The 21,167-nt window shown below is 40.3% G+C and overlaps 1 protein-coding gene and 1 pseudogene across 1 annotated transcript in view; both read left to right on the top strand.

The window, feature by feature from the left end:
• The window catches only part of OTC (ornithine transcarbamylase), a 61,630-nt gene that overhangs the window by 5,950 nt on the left and 34,513 nt on the right, over window positions 1–21,167 (top strand). The window contains exons 2-4 of the mRNA XM_058714414.1: window positions 6,229–6,367; window positions 8,067–8,148; window positions 17,379–17,466. Coding sequence (XP_058570397.1) covers window positions 6,229–6,367; window positions 8,067–8,148; window positions 17,379–17,466 — 309 coding nt within the window. The remainder of the gene's footprint in view (window positions 1–6,228; window positions 6,368–8,066; window positions 8,149–17,378; window positions 17,467–21,167) is intronic.
• LOC131502967 (thymosin beta-4-like) lies at window positions 18,775–21,133 on the top strand (annotated as a pseudogene).

Genomic DNA, 21,167 nt, shown 5'->3' on the forward strand with positions numbered 1-21,167 from the left:
TTTGTCCAGACACGTAATATCATTCATTCACCCATTTACCTAGGAAATATTTATTGAATACCTACTATATCCCAGACATTGTAACAAGCGCTGGGTATACATTAATAAATAAAACAGGCAGGATCCCTGCCATCATGGATCATATAGTTTAATGGGAAGATAAAAAGTAAGTAATATAAACAGACATATAAATACGTATTTAAAAATTATGATAAGTAGCATGAACAACATGAAGGCAAAGTGGAGATGACTCAATACTGTCAGGGAAGGAATCTCCCAGGAGGTGGTGTTTAAGCCCTTGGCCTAAGGCTGAGAAAGCCAGTATCAAGAGCTGAGGGGAGAGTGTTCCGGACAGAAAGAATGGTATGTGAGGAGTTCTACAATGAGAAAGCCTTTGGAGCACAGGCTGTCCTTCCTTTGCACGGTCCCAATATGCAGGGATTTCAATTAGCACAGTTGAGTCAAATAACACCAGTCTTTTGAGTACACTGTTGATTTCAGCTGCCATAGTATATTAATTGTGAGCAGTCGCATAAAGGAAAAACTTCATTGCTCGCTCTTTTGTCCACAAATCACTATGTAAATAAGAGCTGCACATCATGATCAATGACCAATCGCATGACTTCTTTCAAAGTTTTGGTGGTTGCTCACTGGGCATCTGTTATTCAGTTTACCTACAAACAGCAACGAGTGTGGTTGTGATGGCTTCTTTTTTCCCAATGATAAGCTTATGTGCCACTTTATAAAAATGAATAATCGAAAGGAGGAATTGTCTGACAGAGATCAATGTACAGAAGAGAAATTAAAAAAAAAAACCCCACAACACTGGCAGTAAAATTTGAATCAAATGGGAATGCATTTATAGAAGAAATAGTTTATGGTGGTATTATTGACCCTGCTAATTGTTTGAAAGGCTGCAGCTATGCAGCCAGAGGAACTTAGTGAAGACAAACTTACTGACATAAATGAGGAAAGCAGTTGTGACACCGAGTGTAAAGATGTTCCAGAGGAAGTGACACCAGCAAAGCACTTCACATTAAATGAATTCTCAGAGATAATTTATAATATTGAAAGTGCAAAGGATAAAATGTTGGCAGGTGATCCAAACGTAGAGAGTATGGCAATTCACCAAAGCATAGACAAGATGTTTGCTCTATAACATATGCTATATAATAAGAAGACAGCATGCATGGTTCAAACTACTCTTGACCATTTTTTACAAAAAATAAAACACTATAATTCTCAATGCTTCTAATGTTTTAAATTATGGCATAATAAATATATTTCACTTTTGCTAATTTTTTCACTTCCCTACTCATTTATAACGGACAAAAGGAGAGTACTAAATGTTTTGACAAAAAATTAAAAGTCACAGAACAATTGTGATATTTCCCACTTATTAATAAAGTTGCTTTGCAGGGTTGCAGATTTAATGGTCATTTACAGTCCCATACTACTATGCAAAGCCAGAACTATCTGCGTTTTATGGTTTTTAAAAAATGTTTATTTTGAAAGAGAGTATGAAAAAGAAAGAGAGAGCGTGTGCGCACACGCAGGCATGAGTGGGGGAGGGGTAGAGAGCGAGGGAGAGAGAGAATCTGTGCTGATAGCACAGAGCCCCATGTGGGGCTCGATCTCATGATCGCACGAACTGTGAGATCATGACCTGAGCTGAAATCAAGAGTCTTAACCTACCGAGCCACCCAGGCACCTCATCTGTATTTTTTTAAAGCTTATCTGCTAACATATATTGGAGATGCTATCCCAGGACAACAAAAGTGAAGGCAATATTATCAGTGGCTGCTGTATGGAGATTGGAGTCACAAAGAGTTATTCTTCTGATTACTTGTGCCCTAAGAAAGAGAATTTGAAATAAGGTTTCTGTTGCTATACACATTTTTTTTTTTTTAATTTTTTTTTAAATGAAAGGTCCGGACAAAAAGGGAAGATTCCAGCAGGATGTTGGTGTCTTCTTTTTATTTTTAAATTTGAGTCTGTCAATGGAGAAATAACAAGAGATGCATCTCACAATGCAATCCCAACAGTAGAACATTAACCCATCCCTAATCCCAACTTCTTCGAGTATAAGGACAAATCTGAGAAAGACCCCGAGACTTTTTACTTCTCCTAGTCTGTCTCCTGTTTAGAGAGCTGAAAGTTGGAGTTTTTCTGCAGTAGTTGAAGGTGTTGTTGAGTCTCCTCTTTGACCATTATTTTCCTGCTTCCTTTCATGAGAACCCAGGAGAAAAATTAAGTTCCATGCATAATTTCTTTTCCTTTCTTTTTCCGTTCTTTTTCTCTGAGATTCAACACCGCCACCAACCACTACCACAATTCCAAGATCCGTGATATTCTCTTGAATAAAACTTGTAGTCCCGAGAGTATTTAGAAGGAAGTAGATTGAGGGGTGCCTGCGTGGCTCAGTCAGTCAAGTCCGATTTCGCCTCAGGTCATGATCTCACAGTTTGTGGGTTCGAGGCCCGCATCAGGCTCTGTGCTGACAACTCAGAGCCTGGAGCCTGCTTCAGATTCTGTGTCTCCCTCTCTCTCTCTGCCTCTCCTCAGTTTGCACTCTGTCTCTCTCTCCCTCAAAATAAATAAACATTAAAAAAATTAAAAAAAAAAAAAAAGAAGGAAGTAGATAGACACGACACAAGCCTGCAAAGGCTGAGAGTCGGGGAGGGTGTTCAATCCTTTAAGTTTTGCAGTTTGGAGACTCAGCTTTTGTGGACTCTAAAAGTGCCAGAAGTCTAAACTTAAGCTCTAGGCAAGAAGTCCTCAAAATTAGCATACCAGTGGTTTCTCCTGTTGTCAATGGATGTGAGTTTACCAACTATAGTGGTGTTTCACACATTTCTTAAATCCTAGGGAGCAGGGGTTTGCAGCAAAGTTTTTTTCTCTGTTAAAAATAATACTGGAGGAAGTCTTAAGCCATGGAATATTAATGCTTTATTGTAAGACACACAGTCAGGAGAGTTTATCTTCTGTGATTTTATCTTACTTGGACCTCATTCCAGAAAGAAATAAAATATTTTCAAACATGCCCTAAATGTGAATTGGGAAAGTTTAAGCTGCCATGCCTCCATTTCAGGCCAGACATGATAAACTGTTTACAGACCCCAGATCCAGTTGACTCTAAACAATTCATCAATATCAGTCAAAGGGTTTACTTCTTAACAATATCAGTACTTGTATATTCCAAGTGTTGCTTAGTATTATCACTAATTAACATCAGAACCAGACATATAACCAAAATGCAAATGTAAAAACACATTTTCTGCCTAAAGGCCATGTTTTTAAAGTTCTCAAATTTCTGAATACTATCATCCAAGTCTTGGACATAGTTTTCTAAGATTTTTACTAGAGTTCTAATGGAAGGAAGAAAATGAAGGTCTATTCTAAAACGTCTTTGGCCAGCAAGATATTCTTTGTATATTTACGAATTTATTTTTAAAATTTTGGTTCTCCTTCATCTAAACGTTTACATTTTTTGTGTGTTCTGTTTTTTACACAATCTACCAGGGTAGTAACACATATACAAATAAGCAAACATACATTGTCGATCCATGTTCAAAATGTTTTATGTTATGGGTCTATAATAAAAATAAATTGCGGACCACTGCCTTAAAGAAATTTCCATTTAGAGAGTAGATGAATGACATATTTTTACAAGTTGAAGACTATGGTACATCTTTGAAGCAGGAATGTTGACCAAAATTTTGATCCACATACAAGCTGAAAACACTAATTTCTACGGATTGAATATGGTATTGGTATCCTACATTAAATCAATCAATCAACCATTAGCCAACTAGCTCACAAAACTTCGATCTTTATGGAAGTTCCTTTCCTTACTAACTAGAATCTCTGAAGGGCTTAACATCACAAAAAATCAACTGAAAAAAAAAAATACTCATCTGTAGAAGACGAAACGAACCAGTCAACTCTGCCAGAAAGTTGGGGGTTTAGTGAAAGATTCTTTTGTCTAAGTTATTTGATGTCATGCAGTGGAAACAACAAATTGAGTGAATTTGTGATTTTCCTACCTATCTTGTCACCATTGCAAAAAGACATATAGAAATTCCCACCAGAGAATTTACTCTTCATCTCAAGTAGCACAGGCTCTTTTCTTAAGCTAGAATTCAAGCATGATCATTTTGTGACAATGGTTCTGCTTCTAGTAAAATTAATGTTTAGCCCATGTGGTGAACCACAATTTGCCCTTCATTATTCACAATTTCTAATGGCATACAATATAATTATTGTTAAATAGAGATAACACTAGGAATAACAAAAGAATAAATGTTTTCAATTTTAGATACTGATTACCCCCCAAAATAATTATTGCCATCACAATGTAACAAAGTGTTAAAATGGGACTCTTTCCGTCTCGGTTTCTGCTTAGGCCCAATAGGTGTTTTCTCTTCCCTCATTCCAAAGCGAGATGCTATGCCACTAAAACAGGAGCAAAGGAGATACACAAGAATTAGTCTTGCAACCCACTGGTGACCACTTCCAGCTTCTAAAATGTATTGCAGAAACCAAGAGATGGGCGTAGATTGGAAGAAGATTTTGAAAGTCTTACCATTGTATATGACAGGGAGAGGTACTCTTCCCTCAACTCAAGCCTAGGGAATGTGGCTCCAATGGCACTGATAGGTTCAACAGGAGAGCTTGGGGACACTGCACACCAATGTCAAGTCTCTACCTAGGAAATCTAGAGTAAGAGGGACAGGCTGCCTAGCTGTTTTGATGGCAGAATAAGAGATGCGTTCATACTGGAAAGAAACGGACTTTTGTCAGAGCAAAGTACATGAAGGGATTCCCATGAACCAATACAGATTGAGAAAGAGACTTAGCATGGTATTGTTTCACATGATGGCCAAGAGACCTCCCGAAGGGTGGGGAGATCTCTGAGAAAGGAGTCTGGATGTGTTCCCTTGGATGGCAGGAGAAATGTAATTGTCCACCACCAAGGACTATTGTGAGAAATTTCCAGTGATGACAGAGTTCTCCCAAGGACCCTCAAAAGCACCCCAGAAGATAAAGTGTCAGCCTTAAGCACCTAGGCCAATGCTAAATTGCTAGAACAGAATCAGACTTTGCCTGACCCTTAACTCCTCACTTTCCCTTGGCTTTACTTGGAGTGACTAAAGGTGGGAAATAGAGGAAACAATTCATGGTCCCTCGTCCCTTAAGAGGAGGCCGGCTTGAATCAGGCATGAGGTGGAAGGAAGAAGGGTGTTAACTTGCAGTACATTTCTTAGAGTTAAAAAATCATTATTATTATTATGCATTATTTTACTAAGACTCTTTGGAGGGAATAAAGTAAGCACAGAGTTTTTTTTTTGTTTGTTTGTTTGTTTTTTTTCTGAAAGTTACCAGAAAAGCCACAAGGCCCATTGTATTTGGCCAGGGACAAGTAAAGAACAAATCTCCAAAGAAGAGATTTGAAGGGTGGTAGAGGAAAAAGAATGAAAATGTTTTCTATGGTATGGACATTATAAATTCTGTTCATATAATCTAATGATTTCAATAATAATAGCTAAAATTTATCAAGTGCTTATTCTATGCCAGACACCGTCTGCTTTGCATGTATTAAATCATTCCATCCTCACAATGCTATAAGATTATTATACTCATTTTCTAGGTGAGAAATCGAGGTGCAGAGAGAGGTTAGGCAACCTGCCTGAAGTGGCACTACTAGTAAGTGGCTAAGCCACCAAGAGGGCTATTCCCAGCAAATAAGAATTCAACCTCTTTCCTCAAATTTTTCTTTTCTCTCCACATCCAAAATATTGGATATCAAAAATGGAGGGGCTCCTGGCTGGCTCAGTCAATTAAGTGTCCGACTTCAGCTCAGGTCATGATCTCACGGTTCGTTGAGTTCGAGTCCCGCGTCGGGCTCTGTGCTCACAGCTCGGAGCCCGGAGCCTGCTTCGGATTCTGTGTCTCCCTCTCTCTCTGCCCCTTCCCTGCTTGCACTGTGTCTCTCTCTGTCTCAAAAAGAAATAAACATTAAAAAATTTTTTTTAAAAATAAAAAATAAAAAAAAAGGAAACCACAGCCTTATCAATTTTAGTGCGTTAGCACTTTGCAGGAACACATGAGGCTACATGTGATTTTCTATGCTTTGTTTCAAGAATCGAACACCGAATCACCCCAGTTCAATGGGGTCTTTTTCTTAAATATCTATTTCTCTTGAATTGTCTTTTTTCTTTTGTGTAGATGTGAACAGCCACTACAAAATAAAGTACAGCTGAAGGGTCGTGACCTCCTCACTCTAAAGGACTTTACAGGAGAAGAAATTAAGTATATGTTATGGCTATCGGCAGATCTAAAATTGAGGATAAAACATAATGGAGAGGTATGTAGCATTTTCATTTTACCTTCCCCTACTACCAGCCCTTTTAAAGACAGCCTTTCCAAAGAAAGAGGGAAAAGAAACTATATTAAAATTCCTAAACAGTAGCTAAGTAATGAAACCACACAGTCAAGGTAATTGATTATCACTGAGTGTACAGGCATATAAAAAGCATAAAAATCAGTTATTCAATGACAAGTCATTGTGCTTCTCTCATGCGGAATGTTGAAATTCATTATTAATTGGATCAGAACCTAAGGAATCATTTCTCTGGAAAGATTTTATTTTTATACCTTCATTCTTTTCTCTGTGTGTTTTCTATCAAGTTAAAAATAAGGACAATACTTTTTTTTTTTCCTGGCAACAAATTTCAATTGTGGATGAATTTCAGATATATGATTATTAGGATAATGTCCAAAAATTCACAGTGATGTTACCGTGTTGAAAATAATTCAGATTAGCAAGGAAACAATTAAGTGGTAACCAAGTAGGAGAAGAGATGGGATATGGTGCTTAGCTGTAAGCATTATTCTGCATTTTGAGCAATTTATGTTTGAAACACGCTTATTTCATGCAGCAGTCTCATTTAGACTGCTTAATTGTGAAAGCATACGCGTTCCAAGCTTGTTCAAAAGCACTTTAAAGAGTTGGTGCCAGGCCAAGAAAGGTTTACACAACCTTGATTTTCTTAATCTAGTTCACTAGCTCTCCAAGTTCTGAGAACAGGAGTGACTCCAAGTGCTATGGGTTGACATTCCCATAGAAGACCTGAAATAAGCAGAAAAGGTCCCCCAAAATCCCAGGCCTGTTCTTCATACTTCATGTGTAAGAAGAGTTAGCTGGCAGGATTCTATTTGTTCCAGAACTCACCCTATCAGGAAGTCCATCTACAGAAGAGGAAGAAGGAAAAGCCCCACCCCACACCCAAACTCTCCAGATTGTTTCCAAAAGACTTCTAGAAACAAAGCCTTTGCGCTCCCACAAGGATGCATGAGAAAAGTGTAGCTGGGGCTTCATCCTTAGGAGTCTTAATGCCCCATGTTGTGACAGAGCAGCATTGTTTCTAGCTGAGAAAACACTTCTGAACCAAGCGTCTTCAAGGTCATTGAACATTGATAGGGATTTCCATGGATTTAGGTAAAAAGACAGTTCCAGTAAGAAATATTAACATACTTCAGAACAAGTGTTCAGGTTGAACCCAGAGCAACTAATATTTTGCAATTACATGCCCATAATCTGTAGTTCTTGTTCCCTTCCTCCTATTTGTACAGAACATGACAAAAACCACTTTTTAAAAAATTTTTAAATGTTTTTATTTTATTTTTGACACACACACACACACACACACACACACACACCAGTGCGAGCAGGGAGGGGCAGAGAGACACAGAATCTGAAGCAGGCTCCAGGCTCTGAGCTGTCAGCACAGAGACTGATGCAGGGCTCGAACCCAGGGACTGTGAGATCATGACCTGAGCTGAAGTTGGACACTTAACCAACTGAGCCACCCAGGTGCCCCATGACAAAAAACACTTTAAATGCACTTTTACAATAACATTTTGAGTGCTTATTTGGATGGAGGCAGTGATTAGTTATTCTACATTTTCTGATAATGTAAGGAATAACTTTTGAAACATAATCTTTGATACTGGACATAAAACATATTTTTCATTTTAATTATATTCTTGTCCTTAATTTTCAGTATTTGCCTTTATTACAAGGGAAGTCCTTAGGCATGATTTTTGAAAAAAGAAGTACTCGAACAAGACTGTCCACAGAAACGGGTGAGTCCACTGACAAGGTCACACTTGGGCTGAAGAGGGGGCCAGAGGGTGAGGATCTGGGAGGAATCATCCAGTGGGGGAATTTGTGTCTCTTTAGCAACCACAAAGGGAAAACACTGTCACTGGGAGTAGCAGGGCAAGCCTCTGAATGCTCTTTCCAATTCTCAAAGAAGCTGTAAGCAGAAAGGTTAGTGTCATCTGTAGGAATTCCACGAACACTTGATTAGAAGTCTCCAAGAGCTTTTCATGTTCAGTAGAAAATGTGAGTGGACACAAATTCTCAGCCTTCAAACTCACGTGGGCAAGAAATGTGTATTTTCCCAACACGTAAAGGATTTTCTCTAGCCTGTACCAATTTTGCAGGATGGTGGAAACCTAATCTTCACAATGTTAGGCAATCCTCAGTCATTTCAGGGTTTACTTTGTCAATTTGGGTTCTCCTCTCCCTTTCCCCACAGTCATGGTTAAGTCCCGGAGAGTACGCGAGTAAGACATCTAGGGCTATGGGGGTCTGGTCATTGGTCAGCAGGACATCATTATCAAATGGCCACACTGGAGTCTGCTGAGACTCCCGTATCCCCATTGGACCTTGGCTGTCTCCCATTCACTGTGGAGTCTGCTGCACTTGGATCATCACAAGACGTGAAATATTTCTCGGTTTGACTCTCCCAACCTCTTGGCAGTTCTCCTTGCCATCCTGTGTACAGAGAAACTGCAAGGCTTTCTCAATCCTTCCTTCCTCAATCTGGGCGCCACGGAGTACTATAACATGTGTTGCCTCCTAGAACTCTGTCTTAAAGGCAAGACACACATGTATCAGCTCTGGGGTTCCCCAAACTCATCTGAAATGTCCATCATGCATCCACCCTTCAGTACGTGGCCTGGGAAGACAGACGACAGGTACAGTGTCAAAGGTCCATCACTTTTCATTTCTTCTGCTGCTTCTTTCTCTTGCTCCTCTTTTTCCCCTTCCAGTTGCCAGTATTGGAGGCTAGGTGATAAAGCAGGAAGAAAAAACTGGCTCTGACTCGCCAAGATGCCTTTCAAATCTACTGTTTGTGCCTGGAATTGTAAGCTATTAAAACTCAAAATTTCTCTTTTCTTAAGCTATTATCTCTGTAATGTTTCAAAAAAGTCCATTTTTAAACTTATAAGCCACACACCACCTCTTTTCTTTCTCTCTGCATTTCTGCTTTATCAGACCTCCCCTGAATCAATAAAACGACTACCCAAATGGACAAATGGATAGGATCAAGTAGGAGGAACCACAAACAAAAACATTGGTTGTTTCTTCAAATAGCTCATCCCATCTACAAGTATCAGAGCTTTCGAGGGTTTAGAAGCAAACAACTACTTCATGCAATACTTGCCTTGTAATGGCCAGTAATGAGGTTCATCAAATATGTAACAAAATAAAGTTCAAAGGGATTAAGTGACTTGGTAAATTCACTTACTTAACAAAGAGCACCAGGATTCAGATCTAAACTTCATTGTTCTTACTAATGCACTCCCCTTGCCCCTTGACTGAAGAAAGGAGGGTGAGGGGAAACACGTAAGGTGTCACCTGGTCTTTAAGTCCCAGGAAGAAAACAGATGAGAACATTTTGCTCTTTTAAGATGGCCCCTTTACAAAATATGTTGACATCTGACATATAGCAAAGGAAAAATGAATATTGCATAAACAAGTCAATAATTCTCAAATTCGGCTCCTTTTCAACAGCGGTCCTCTATGAGTTGGGCAGAGTTTATTTTGTCAGAACGTAAGAGAGATGTTCTTTTTTGAAGTCATCAAAATAATTGATTAGTACATGGACATTTATCAATTTTAAGTTTTTTTAAATTAATTTTTCTTAGCTGTTGGTGTTTTATACAACTTTTCTCTGCTCAAATGCTATTTTTGATATCAAATGTTCCCGAATAACTGATCCGTTTTACCACTCATATATATTATATGGTAGTTAAGCTATTAATAAAACCAAGAGTGAAGACTTCATAAGCCTTTGGGTGCAGACCTTGTGCCAAATGCTCTACATTAATTACATGGATTATCTCACTTAATCCTTACGACAATTCTGTGAGGGTAAGACCATTGAAGAAAATAGTCTGAAACTGGTTCAGCAAATGGCCCACAGACACACAGCTAATAAATGGCAGACCGAGGATCGGTAGCTATTATTAAATGTATTTTTTTAATATCTAATTTAATTTGAACAGGTAATTATCATGTTTTGTTCCGGCAAAATTGTTTCTGTGGATGGCATTAAGCATTTTGTTAAATGATGGTTTCCATACAGAAGTGCTCTGAAACGTGCACAAAATTGCAACCTGTTATGACGAATACATGAGAAAAGGAACACGTGACCGTAAAAAGTTATGGTTCACAGAGTATTCATCATTAACCTCAATAAGTATCCATGGGTCTAATTGTATATGGCATCCTGCCAAACTCAACAGTAGGAGAATCAGAGTAAGTAGTTGCTTTAAATGCTTACAGAAACAGTAAACCTCAACCAAAACCATGGCAGGGCATTTTTATAATGTATATATGCATCTTATGAGTTGCCCTTCGGCACAATTTTCCATAAAAACCTATTACCTTGGTATTTAAATTTTTTTAATTTTTTTTTTTATTTTTGAGAGAGAGACAGAGAGACAGAGAGAGACAGAGCATGAGCAGGGGAGGTGCAGAGAGAGGGGGGGAGCCACAGAATCTGAAGCAGATTCCAGGCTTTGAGCTGTCAGCACAGAGCACGATGTGGGGCTCAAACTCACGGACCACAAGATCATGACCTGAGCTGAAGTCAGGCACTTAACTGACTGGGCCACCCAGGAGCCTCATGTTATCTTGGTATTTAGAACGAAAATGGGATGCAATTAAAACTGTCTATTATCGCCCCAGATTTGTGCCAGTCTCCTCATAGGAAAGTCCTTGAGGATCCTATCCCAAGCCTGAGTTGCAGAGATACAACAGTATTTCTGCTGATCTGAGGGAACAGAATAAAATTCATCACCCAACTTAAGCCATATTAATTGCTCATGTAATCTTTTTATTCAGTGTAAAACACTTATAGAAAAGTGCACAAATCATTATGCATATGTAGTTCGATGAATTCTTACAGTAAACACATCCTTATAATTAATACCCAGATAGAGAAATAGGGCATTAATAGCACCCCGGAGACCTCCCTTGTATCTCCTTCCAGTTGCCATTCCCCCTACCCAAGGGTAACCATTATCCTGGCTTCTAACATCACAGATTAGCTTTGCCTGTTTTCGAACTTTATATAAATGGAATCATTCAGCATATGTTCTTTTGTGTGTGGTTTCTTTTGCTCAGCATTATGTTTGTGAGATGTACCAACGTCGCTGTGTGTAGTTGTAGATCATTTATTCCTCATCCACTCTTTTGTGTATGCCTGCCGGGCAAGCTGCACAATTCTCCTGTGTGCCTACTGATGATTATATTCTTTTATTGCAAATTAATTGAGCAGATAGACGGATACATTTATTAATCTCGGTAAGTGCAGTAGCCGATAGAAAAAAAATGCACAGGGCATCCTAAGAGATGGTTCTTTTCATTATTTAACTTTGGTATCTCACTTTCAAGGTGACATAGAAGCTGGCACTTTCTAAGCTATTTCAAATGTATCATCTTTACAAATATAAAGGTGACAATATAAAGGTGACAATATAAAAAATGTGATGCTATTCTGCAGGTATGAAAGTAAAGCACAGAGAGGTTCACGACTGCCTTAGTTCTACCAGCAAGAACCCTCAGAGCCCTCATATTTCCAGTGCATGAATTCTAATTATACCCTTCTTCCAAAGCTTGCAGGGATCTGTGAGGAAAAGGGCAAAATCAGATGTAGTCTTATTTTCCCAGGAAGAAATTAAGATATTAACAGAAGAAACGCTTTGTCCAAAAATATCCAACTTGAGTGCATGAACAAATGACAGATCAAAGCAGGCTTCTCTGGATGAAGGGTAAAGAGAAAGGAGAGCCCTGTCCCTCTACCCTCCTCTCCGCAGCAACGGCAGCTCCTGGAGGCTTCTCTGAACCTCTGACCCCCTCCTGAAGCGCTTATCACCAGCCGGGTCCCATGAGCTGGCAAATGCTTGAGCTGTGCTCTTACACTGGGGTCTGAGGTTCCTTTGTGACCAGAGACCACAATTGCGGAGGAAATTCCTTCTCGGAAGCAATGTCGCGCCATCTCATCTCCTTTGAGAAGTGCTGAAGGCTCAGACTCCTATTCTTAATGTTTTCTATAATCCCTCTTCCTACCCCTACCTCATCAGTCCAGGCTTGATGTGAACCTTCTTTATAGCACAGAGACAGAGATGAAAAGGCAGGAACCCAATCCCGCATTGTTATAGCACAATGACTTCTAGTCACAGCATGACTTGGAGCAGACCTGCCAGGAGGTCTTAAACTTTGTCTGAAACCTCCCTCCATAGTCTCCAACCCTCAGTGACATTCATCTCTGTGCGAGGCACATAGTAGGTGCATAAGGAAGACGTTCTTGATGAATGTGCAGTATTCACCTTTGCTTAGGTGACGTTCCCTATATAGAAACAGATTTAGTACTCAAGAGCGATTAGTGATTATAATCATCACTCAATTCCATTAGCTCACTTCACACATAATAGAAAATTCCATTCTTTCTGTTAACAGCATTAGATGTTTGCAGTCAAAATCCCTCCTACATTCATTCAGTAAGTACCTGTTGAGCACTTACTATGTACCAGCATTTATTCTAGGTTCTCGAAAGTGATACACCAGTGAACAAAACAGAGGAAAATTCCTGCCTTCCTGGAGCTTATGTTCTAGCGGGGACACAGACAATAAACGATAGACATACTAAATAAGTGGGTGATACAATGTGTTGGAAAGAAGGAGAACAATGTTCCTGGAACTGAGGGCAAAACATGTACTCCCTTATTTGGACTTGGCTTTTACTCTGAGTGAAATGAGGAATTTTTGCAGGGTTTTGAACAGAGGGACATGATCTAACTTGCATTTTAAAAGGCTCTCTCGGACTGCTCTATGGAAAACAACCTGCAGGGATTGGGGGTGGAGACAAGACAGAAGCAGTGGAATATAATACATGGAGGCTAGGGCCAGAGTGGCAGCAGTGGAAGGGGTAAGAGGGACAGATTCTGGATCTATTTTGAAGGGACAGCCAATAAGATTTCTGATGTAGCAGGTAGGAGAGAGACACTAAGGATGACTTCAAGGTTTCTGCCTGAGCAACTGTGAGCAGGATGGACTAGGTGGAACAGGAGAGAGGGGGACATTGAGAGTTCAGTTCTGGCAGCATTGAGTTTGAGATGTCTATTGGACACATGAACAAAGACGATGACAAGGCAGTTGGCTATTAGTTTGGAGTACGGGAGTGAGATTTGCCCTAGAGATATTTGCGAGGCATCAGCATATAGATGGTATTTAAGGCCAGGAGACTGGATACGATTATAGAGGGGATGAGTATAGATTGAGAGAAGAGGACCAAGGACTGGCCCTGGAGCACATCAACGTTAAGAAGTCCAGGAAAAGAGAAGGAACTGTCAATGGAGATTGAGAACGAGCAAGAAGGTGTGGTGTCCTGGACAGTGTTTGAAGAAAGTTTATCAAGCAGAAGGTGGTGAACAACTTTGTTTCTGCTAATTCAAGGAAAATGAGAACTGAAATAGCCACCAGATGTATCATTGGTAACCTTGGTGAGAGGAGTTTTGGTGCAGTGTTGGGAGGGAGGGGAGCCAAAGCTCTATGGGGATAGGTTGGAGGGAAATGAGAAAAGAGAACTGAAGAGAGAAAGACAAAACAAAGCTTTGCTGCAAAGGGAGCAAACAGTTAAAGGGATACTTAGCAGGGGGAAATAGGGACGAGAAAATGTGCCTTTTTCGAATACGTGAAAAATGAGAATAGAAATGAGAATAGCATATTCATGATGAAGGTAGTGTAAGGGAGAAAGGGAAGAATTACTACAGCAATGTTCTTGAGTACACAAGGGGGTGTGGCTTCTAGTAGGCGGGGCATGACAAGTTCATCTATGCTTAAGAGGAAGGGAAGTAGAATATATGGGTACAGATGCTGGCAGGTAGGGAGGCAGGGTGGTGGAATCTAGAAGTTCTCTGATTGCTACATTTTCCAGTGAGGTATGAAGCAAGGTGTTCAGTTGACTGCTGGCTCTGCTTTCAAAATATAGCAAGAATCCAATCACTTTGTCATCATTTCAGCAGTTACCATCCTGGCCCAAGCTATCAATTCTCACCCAGGTTTTTGCAGACAGGTCTAGTGACAGGTCTCCCTGCTTCCACCCTTGCCCCACGACAGATGTTATATTAACACATAAGTCCATCATGTGACTCCTCTGCTCTAATCCTCCCATGGCTTTCTATCTTACTCAGACAAGTCAAAGTTGTTTCTTCCCCTCTACCTTCCTTCTGCAATCTCAACTCGTACTGCTCTCCTCCTTACACTGTATCTTCCATACCAACCTTCTTGTTGTCCCTTGAACCCGGCAGTCATGACCCTTCCTGAGGACCTCAGGACATGCTCTTTCCACTGTTTGGTGTGTTTCAGTGTGGCTTCCCTGACCATACTAAAATTACAACTCATTCCTTATATCCCCTATCTCCCCTCCCTGTTCTATTTTTCTTATGGCACTTCTCAACATCTAACATACAACATACTTCATTTATTCATTCAGTTTATTTTTTATTATTTTTTAATTTTTTATTATTTTTTGAATATATGAAATTTATTGCCAAATTGGTTTCCATACAACACCCAGTGCTCAGTTTATTTTTTAAACGTTGATTTATTTATTTTGAAAGAGAGAGAGGGAGAAAGAAAGAGCATGGGTGCATGAGTGGGTGAGGGGCACAGAGAGAGGAAGAGAGAATCCCAAGCAGGCTCTGTGCTGATGTGGGGCTTGACCCCATGAACCACGAGATCATGACGTGAGCCAAAATCAAGAGTCAGGCACTTAACCGACTGAGCCACCCAGGCGCCTCCTCATTCAGTTTATTACTTATCTCTCTCCCCATTGGAATGTAAGTTCACTCTAAGCAGGCACTTGTACCCTGTTGTTTATAATGCTTTTCCCAGTACCTAGAATAGCACCAGGCACATTTTGTAGAATGAATGCATAAATTTCAGAACGATGCTGTGATGCCAAGCCCTAGTGCAGTCACTCCACAGAGGCAAAATGTGCCCTCCACAAAAATTTGGTTTGATTATTGACAGTGAGGATGCCACACAAGCACCAAGAGGGTAGGAAAAGGTTTATTACTCACATAATGTGGCTTCTTGGGTAGAGCAGGACTGACTCCCATGCTGGTCTCAAAGTGGCATCAGAGTATGGAAAAATGATACCGTCCTGGGCTTTGTGGTTAGGAGGTGGGGCTGGGGTGAAGATTCCCATGCACTGGCCAGTTTTTGTTTAGTTTGAACCTCCCGCTAGTGCCAAAGGAAGGAGTGTCTGTACATTCTTACCAGCTTGCCTAGGTACAGGGCAGAAGGAGAAGAGAGAGTGGTGGTTGGCTTGAAAGTTGGTAGCAGTTAAACATCATAAATTCAGTCAGACTCTTTGTTACAGGACCCATACCAAGTAAGATCGTTAGCGTGTTTCATGTTCTCTGATTCTACCTGGGATGTAGCACATCACATCCGCAAGGGATCTTGAGGGCTCTAGGCAAATTGCCTCATTTTCCAGATGAAGAAGACGGAGTCCAGTTCCACTATGTTGTCTTGTCTTTGCAAATTCCTTTGTAAGTTAGCTCAGGGGCTGGCTCCCTCTGGCAAGCCCTGGGGCTATACACAGGCTCTTAAAAACAATCTTGAACAAGTTTTTAAACTCTTGACTCTCAGAACCCTTGTCTATGAAGTTCTTATAATAATATCTACTGTGCTCCTATTAGAGTAAAGTTTTCAATGGAAGAATGTTTATAAAGTGCTAGGACATGGAAGTGCTCTGGGAATAGTCATTGCGAGTCAGAACATAGTACCCTCTAGCTAAAATCCTAGTCTGGGCATATTTAAGTGAACACTCTTAACTAGCATAAAATAGGTAGAATAGAATTATTTCATTCCATTTCAGAAGCAACTACTTACTTTATTTTCAATTTAAAAAAAATTTTTTTAAATGTTTATTTATTTTTGAGAGGGGGGGGGGGGCGAGAGGCAGAAAGAGAGGGAGACACAGAATCCAAAGCAGGCTCCAGGCTCCCAGCTGTGAGCACAGAGCCTGACATGGGGCTCGAACTCACAGACCGTGACATCATGACCTGAGCCGAAGTCAGATGCCTAACCGACTGAGCCACCCAGGCACGCCTCAACTTTTATAAACCTACTAACTCTATCAAAGTTTAAAACATTCCTCTTACCCTAGAAAGTTCACCAGTGCTCCTTCCTCGACAATCACCTTCTCCAGAAGCAACTACTCTTTTAATTTCTGCCACTCTATGGTAATTTTGCCTATTCTATGTCTTCATATAAATGGAATTATACATTATCTACTCTTTTGTATCTAGCTTCTTTCACCTAGCATAATTGTCGTGAGGTTCATCCATGTTGTATTCAGAGTTCATTCCTTCTTATTCCTGAGTAGTATTCCATTGGAATCCATGATATCCCACACTACATTTTATTTTTCCATTTTCTGGGATGGACATCATTATACAGTTTAAAGAATCAAAACCAGGCATAGCCTCCAGAAGGGAACAATGCCCCATTATTGAAAGGTTCTGAACAACAGGGTAGATAAATGGGCCCCCATCTGAAGGAGAGTTGAGTGTCTTTACAGAAAATTTTATCTACCTCTCGCAGTCACTCATTTTGCTCTGCCTGGGAATTTCCTAGCAGAGACATTAGAGAGCTTTAAAAATTTTGACTTTTCAATTGAGATGGTGCCAATTCCTTATAATTCTGGTTGTTTTTTTTTTTTGAAAAATTTTTTTAACGTTTATTTATTATTGAGAGACGGAGAGACACAGAGCATGAGCAGGGGAAGGGCCGAGAGAGAGGGAGGCCCAGAATCCGAAGCAGACTCCAGGCTCTGAGCTGTCAGCACAGAGCCCGACGCGGGGCTTGAACTCACAAACTACGAGATCGTGACCTGAGCCAAAGTCAGTCGCTTAACCAACCTGAGCTACCTAGACACCCCAATGTTGTTTTCTACTTTAGTTCTCTTTTTCAAAATGCTTTCCCCCCCTTTTTTCTTTTATTGTAGGCTTTGCACTTCTGGGAGGACACCCTTGTTTTCTTACCACGCAAGATATTCATTTGGGTGTGAATGAAAGTCTCACGGACACAGCTCGGTTTGTAAATCTTCTTCCCTTCAAAGCTTATTTCAGAATTGATAAATTTCAAAAAGGAAATATGCTTCTCTTTAAATAAGGTTTTTCCCCCTCAGCATCCTTTGTACTGTTCTCCGTTTTCCTCCTCTCTTTACCTGATACTCTGAATACCTCTCTCCTCATCCTCTGGTCAGTTTCTATGGGTTAAGATAATTTTCTTTTCCTTAGCAATTTGAAGAGGTTTCTGATTATAAAAGTGTCAAACTTAGGGAAACTTGGAAAACATCAAGTGTGACTCATATTTTACAGTTGAAGAAACAGATGTCCAGGGAAACTGACATGTTCAGTGACTCATAACTAACTAGTTAGCATCAGAGCAGGTAATAATATTAACAGCTAACATTTACTGAGCATTTATTATGTGCTAGGCATTGTTTTAACTTATTTAATCCTATAACAAACCAAATAGATTGGCATAAAGAGGTGCAACAATTAGGAACGTACTAGCTACTATGACACAAAAATTTTATAATGTCAATGGCTAACGTAGTGTGGATGTTAGCCATTAGTAAGTAACTTAGTAAGAGGGAAATATTCATTATTTATGTGGCTTTTCAGGGACTCCAAATGAGAATGGCTCTACCGTTTTCAGTGTGTGGTGTCCAAGGTCATCCTGGGTGTCTACATCCAGCCAGGAGCTAGGGGAAGAGAGTATAGAGATGGGATACTTGCTTCAACTCACCTTAGCAGGGAGGTGACACAATCACTTGCACACACATTCTATTGTCAAGCACTAGTAGCTCACCCCTATCTAGATAGAAGTAGAGGTAGGAAAAGTCTCTTAACCATTATATTATGAAGACTGAAATATAGACCCCCCCCCGACTCCCCATGAAATGCTGTCACCATTATAGCATGTTTGAATGAGAACTACAGAGCAAATGTCTTTGTTTAAATATTTCACCCTTGATATCAAAGACTAATGACTTTTTCCCGAAAATGATATGCCATAAAGTGTCCTTGCAACACTACTTTTTATGGAAGCTACCCTAGTATGTACTGGAGAATCTACCTCCTCTGAATTGCTAGATTTGAAATAACTCATCTTTAGACCTTTTAGCGATATTATATCAGATAGGACAATGTTAGTATTAAGAAGCATTTGTGTTCATCTTCTGGATGCATGGAACAAAAAGAATAAATAAACCTAAACAAGTTTTTCTTCCAAATATGCTGCCGCTGACTGGGATTACATTTGCCTAATAATTCTGCTTCCACAAAAGTGACCTATACTTCATTCCTAAGCAAATATTACAAGCTGGTTAAGGGATGAAGCCAGGGGCACATCCGGGGAGAAGTTTCAGTGGGGATCTTCCATATAGAACCAAGCGAATGATGGTAAGTCATGTGTGAAGTAGTGGTTGCAAAAAGGATAAACTTGGAGGAACAGCTGAACATCCAATAAAGAGTTAAGGGGTGCAGACTGACAGCCAGAAAAAGTTAAGGACCCGGAAATCAGTGGAGTGGGCAGGAGCCCAAAAGCAGGAGACAAATAACCAAGTGTGGGTTGAAAGCTGAGAATGAGTATAAACATGTTCTTTCCTGTGTTTGCTCTCCACACAACAATTCCCATGCAAGTCCTTAGAGGAGCTCTACACAGATCCCGAGAACAACAATCTGCTCACAAGTTCCAACATAATTGGGACCTTTTAGTCTCTGTAATTAGTTCCATTGCTACGTGGATATATGGATACATAAAAGTGGATCCATAGAATTCATTCTGATCATTCCTTCTTACCCAAAAGACTGAATAAAAATAATAGCTCCTCCCTAAAGGGTGGCCCTCTTGTACATTATCTCTAAATCTTTGTAAAAGCCTTACACATTAAGTATTATTGGTCCAATTTTATAGATGACAAAACCATGACTTAGAGAAGTAATGGAGCTTAGCACTGAGGTCAGCATTTAAATTACGTTTTGTTCTGTTTTTTTTTTTTTTTAAAGGCCATGCTATTTTGGCTACCCCTACTGCCTCTCATATATAATCCAGGAGAGAGACGGTGAAATACATTATGGAAAGCATTGACTTATGTGTCTTGAGGTCCCCAACATCACCCCCCGTTTGATGATTCACCGGGAGGATTCACGGACTCAGCATATAGTCATACTCACAGCTGTGACTTATTACAGTGAAAGTATACCAAACACAATCAACAAACTGAAAAGGCACATGTAGCGAAGTCTAAGGGAAACCAGATGCAAGATTCCAAGAGTCCTTTTCAGGGAATCACTCAGGGCCCATTTAATTCCCTTAGTAACAAGTTGTGACAACAGGTGTGAAATGTTCCCAGCCAGGGAAGCTCCTTAGAGACTCAGTACCCGGGATTTTTACTGGAGGCTGGTCACACAGCATCCTCCATTTGACATGTACCCAAATCCAGACTCTCAGAAGGAAAGCAGGCATTCACTTTAAACCATATTGTTTGTAAAAACAGAAACAAAAACATTCTAGGCACAGTGGGCCACTCTTATCAGTCCTGGAAACCCTCCCCAAACTGAAGTTCCCAGATGCCATCCAAGGGCCAACCTTCCATGCAGGACTTTAAAAGGCTAGCAGTCAGGCATGGCTTGGAAATCACAAGGCTCGAGACCTAGTCCAAGCTTTGCCACTTACCTACTGTGAGTCATAGGTGAAAACTTCCCCAGATCGTAGTTTCCTTTTCTATAAAGTGAGGGAATTCTGATCCTTAAGGCCCAATTTATATTCTCAAGTGCATGCAAATATATTAGATTATGAAGTAGTAGGCCTTCAACAGAGGGGTGTCCCAATGCAGACAAATGCAGAATTCTGGGCCCAGACTCAGAAATTCTAACTCTGCGGGTGAGAGCTCAGATAGTTTTCAGGAATTTATACTTCAACAAGCCCCTCAGATGATTCTGTTGCCTGGGTTTTGCAAAACCCCGAATTACAAGGTTGTGTAGTAATCCGGGGCTGTTGTGCTGTTAATCTACTGTGCTAGTGTGTGAGTTAAAGGAATGGAAAGGAAGGGACAGTTAATAAGATATTTCTATGGTTTCATGATAACCGATTGTGAAGGGTACGTTGATAGTGGAGGCAAAATGATTTCACATTGGTTATTCTTAAAATATCTGTGGATACATTAGCAGAAGCAGAAAAATGAAAGGAGTGTCTGCTTTGGAGAGAGGGTGCTAGATTAGGTATTAGACATATTGCATTAAAGGTTGAACTTCCAATATGAATGTCCACAGGCCACTGGAGATAGACCTTGGGGGAAGTTGAATGCTGGATAAATAGAACTATAAGCTCAGTGGTAGAACTGACTGTGGGAGAACTGCATTGTGGGAGAACTGCAGAAGGCTGAACTTTGTGGACAGGCACAGTTAGGGAAGAGCAGGAGGAAATACTTAGGTACAAGGAGACTGAGGATAGCGCAATAAACAGAAGAGGCTGAAATGCAAGGCGGGGATGTCAGAAAGGGGGGCAGGGTAGCTACTGTGGCATCTGACTTTCTTCTGTATACCCCGTTCCTGCTTCCTCTGCCAAAATATCTGACAAACAAGATATGGCTGAGATTCCGAAATTCAATGAATCTAAACTGAAGAAGACAGAAGTCCACTGCCTTTCACAGAAGCAATTGAACAGGAGAAGCAAGGAAGTGAATCTTAATGACATCTACCCTGCCAATATGCACCGTGAAATC

Source organism: Neofelis nebulosa, chromosome X (genome assembly GCF_028018385.1).
Source record: "Neofelis nebulosa isolate mNeoNeb1 chromosome X, mNeoNeb1.pri, whole genome shotgun sequence".
NCBI lineage: Eukaryota > Metazoa > Chordata > Mammalia > Carnivora > Felidae > Neofelis > Neofelis nebulosa.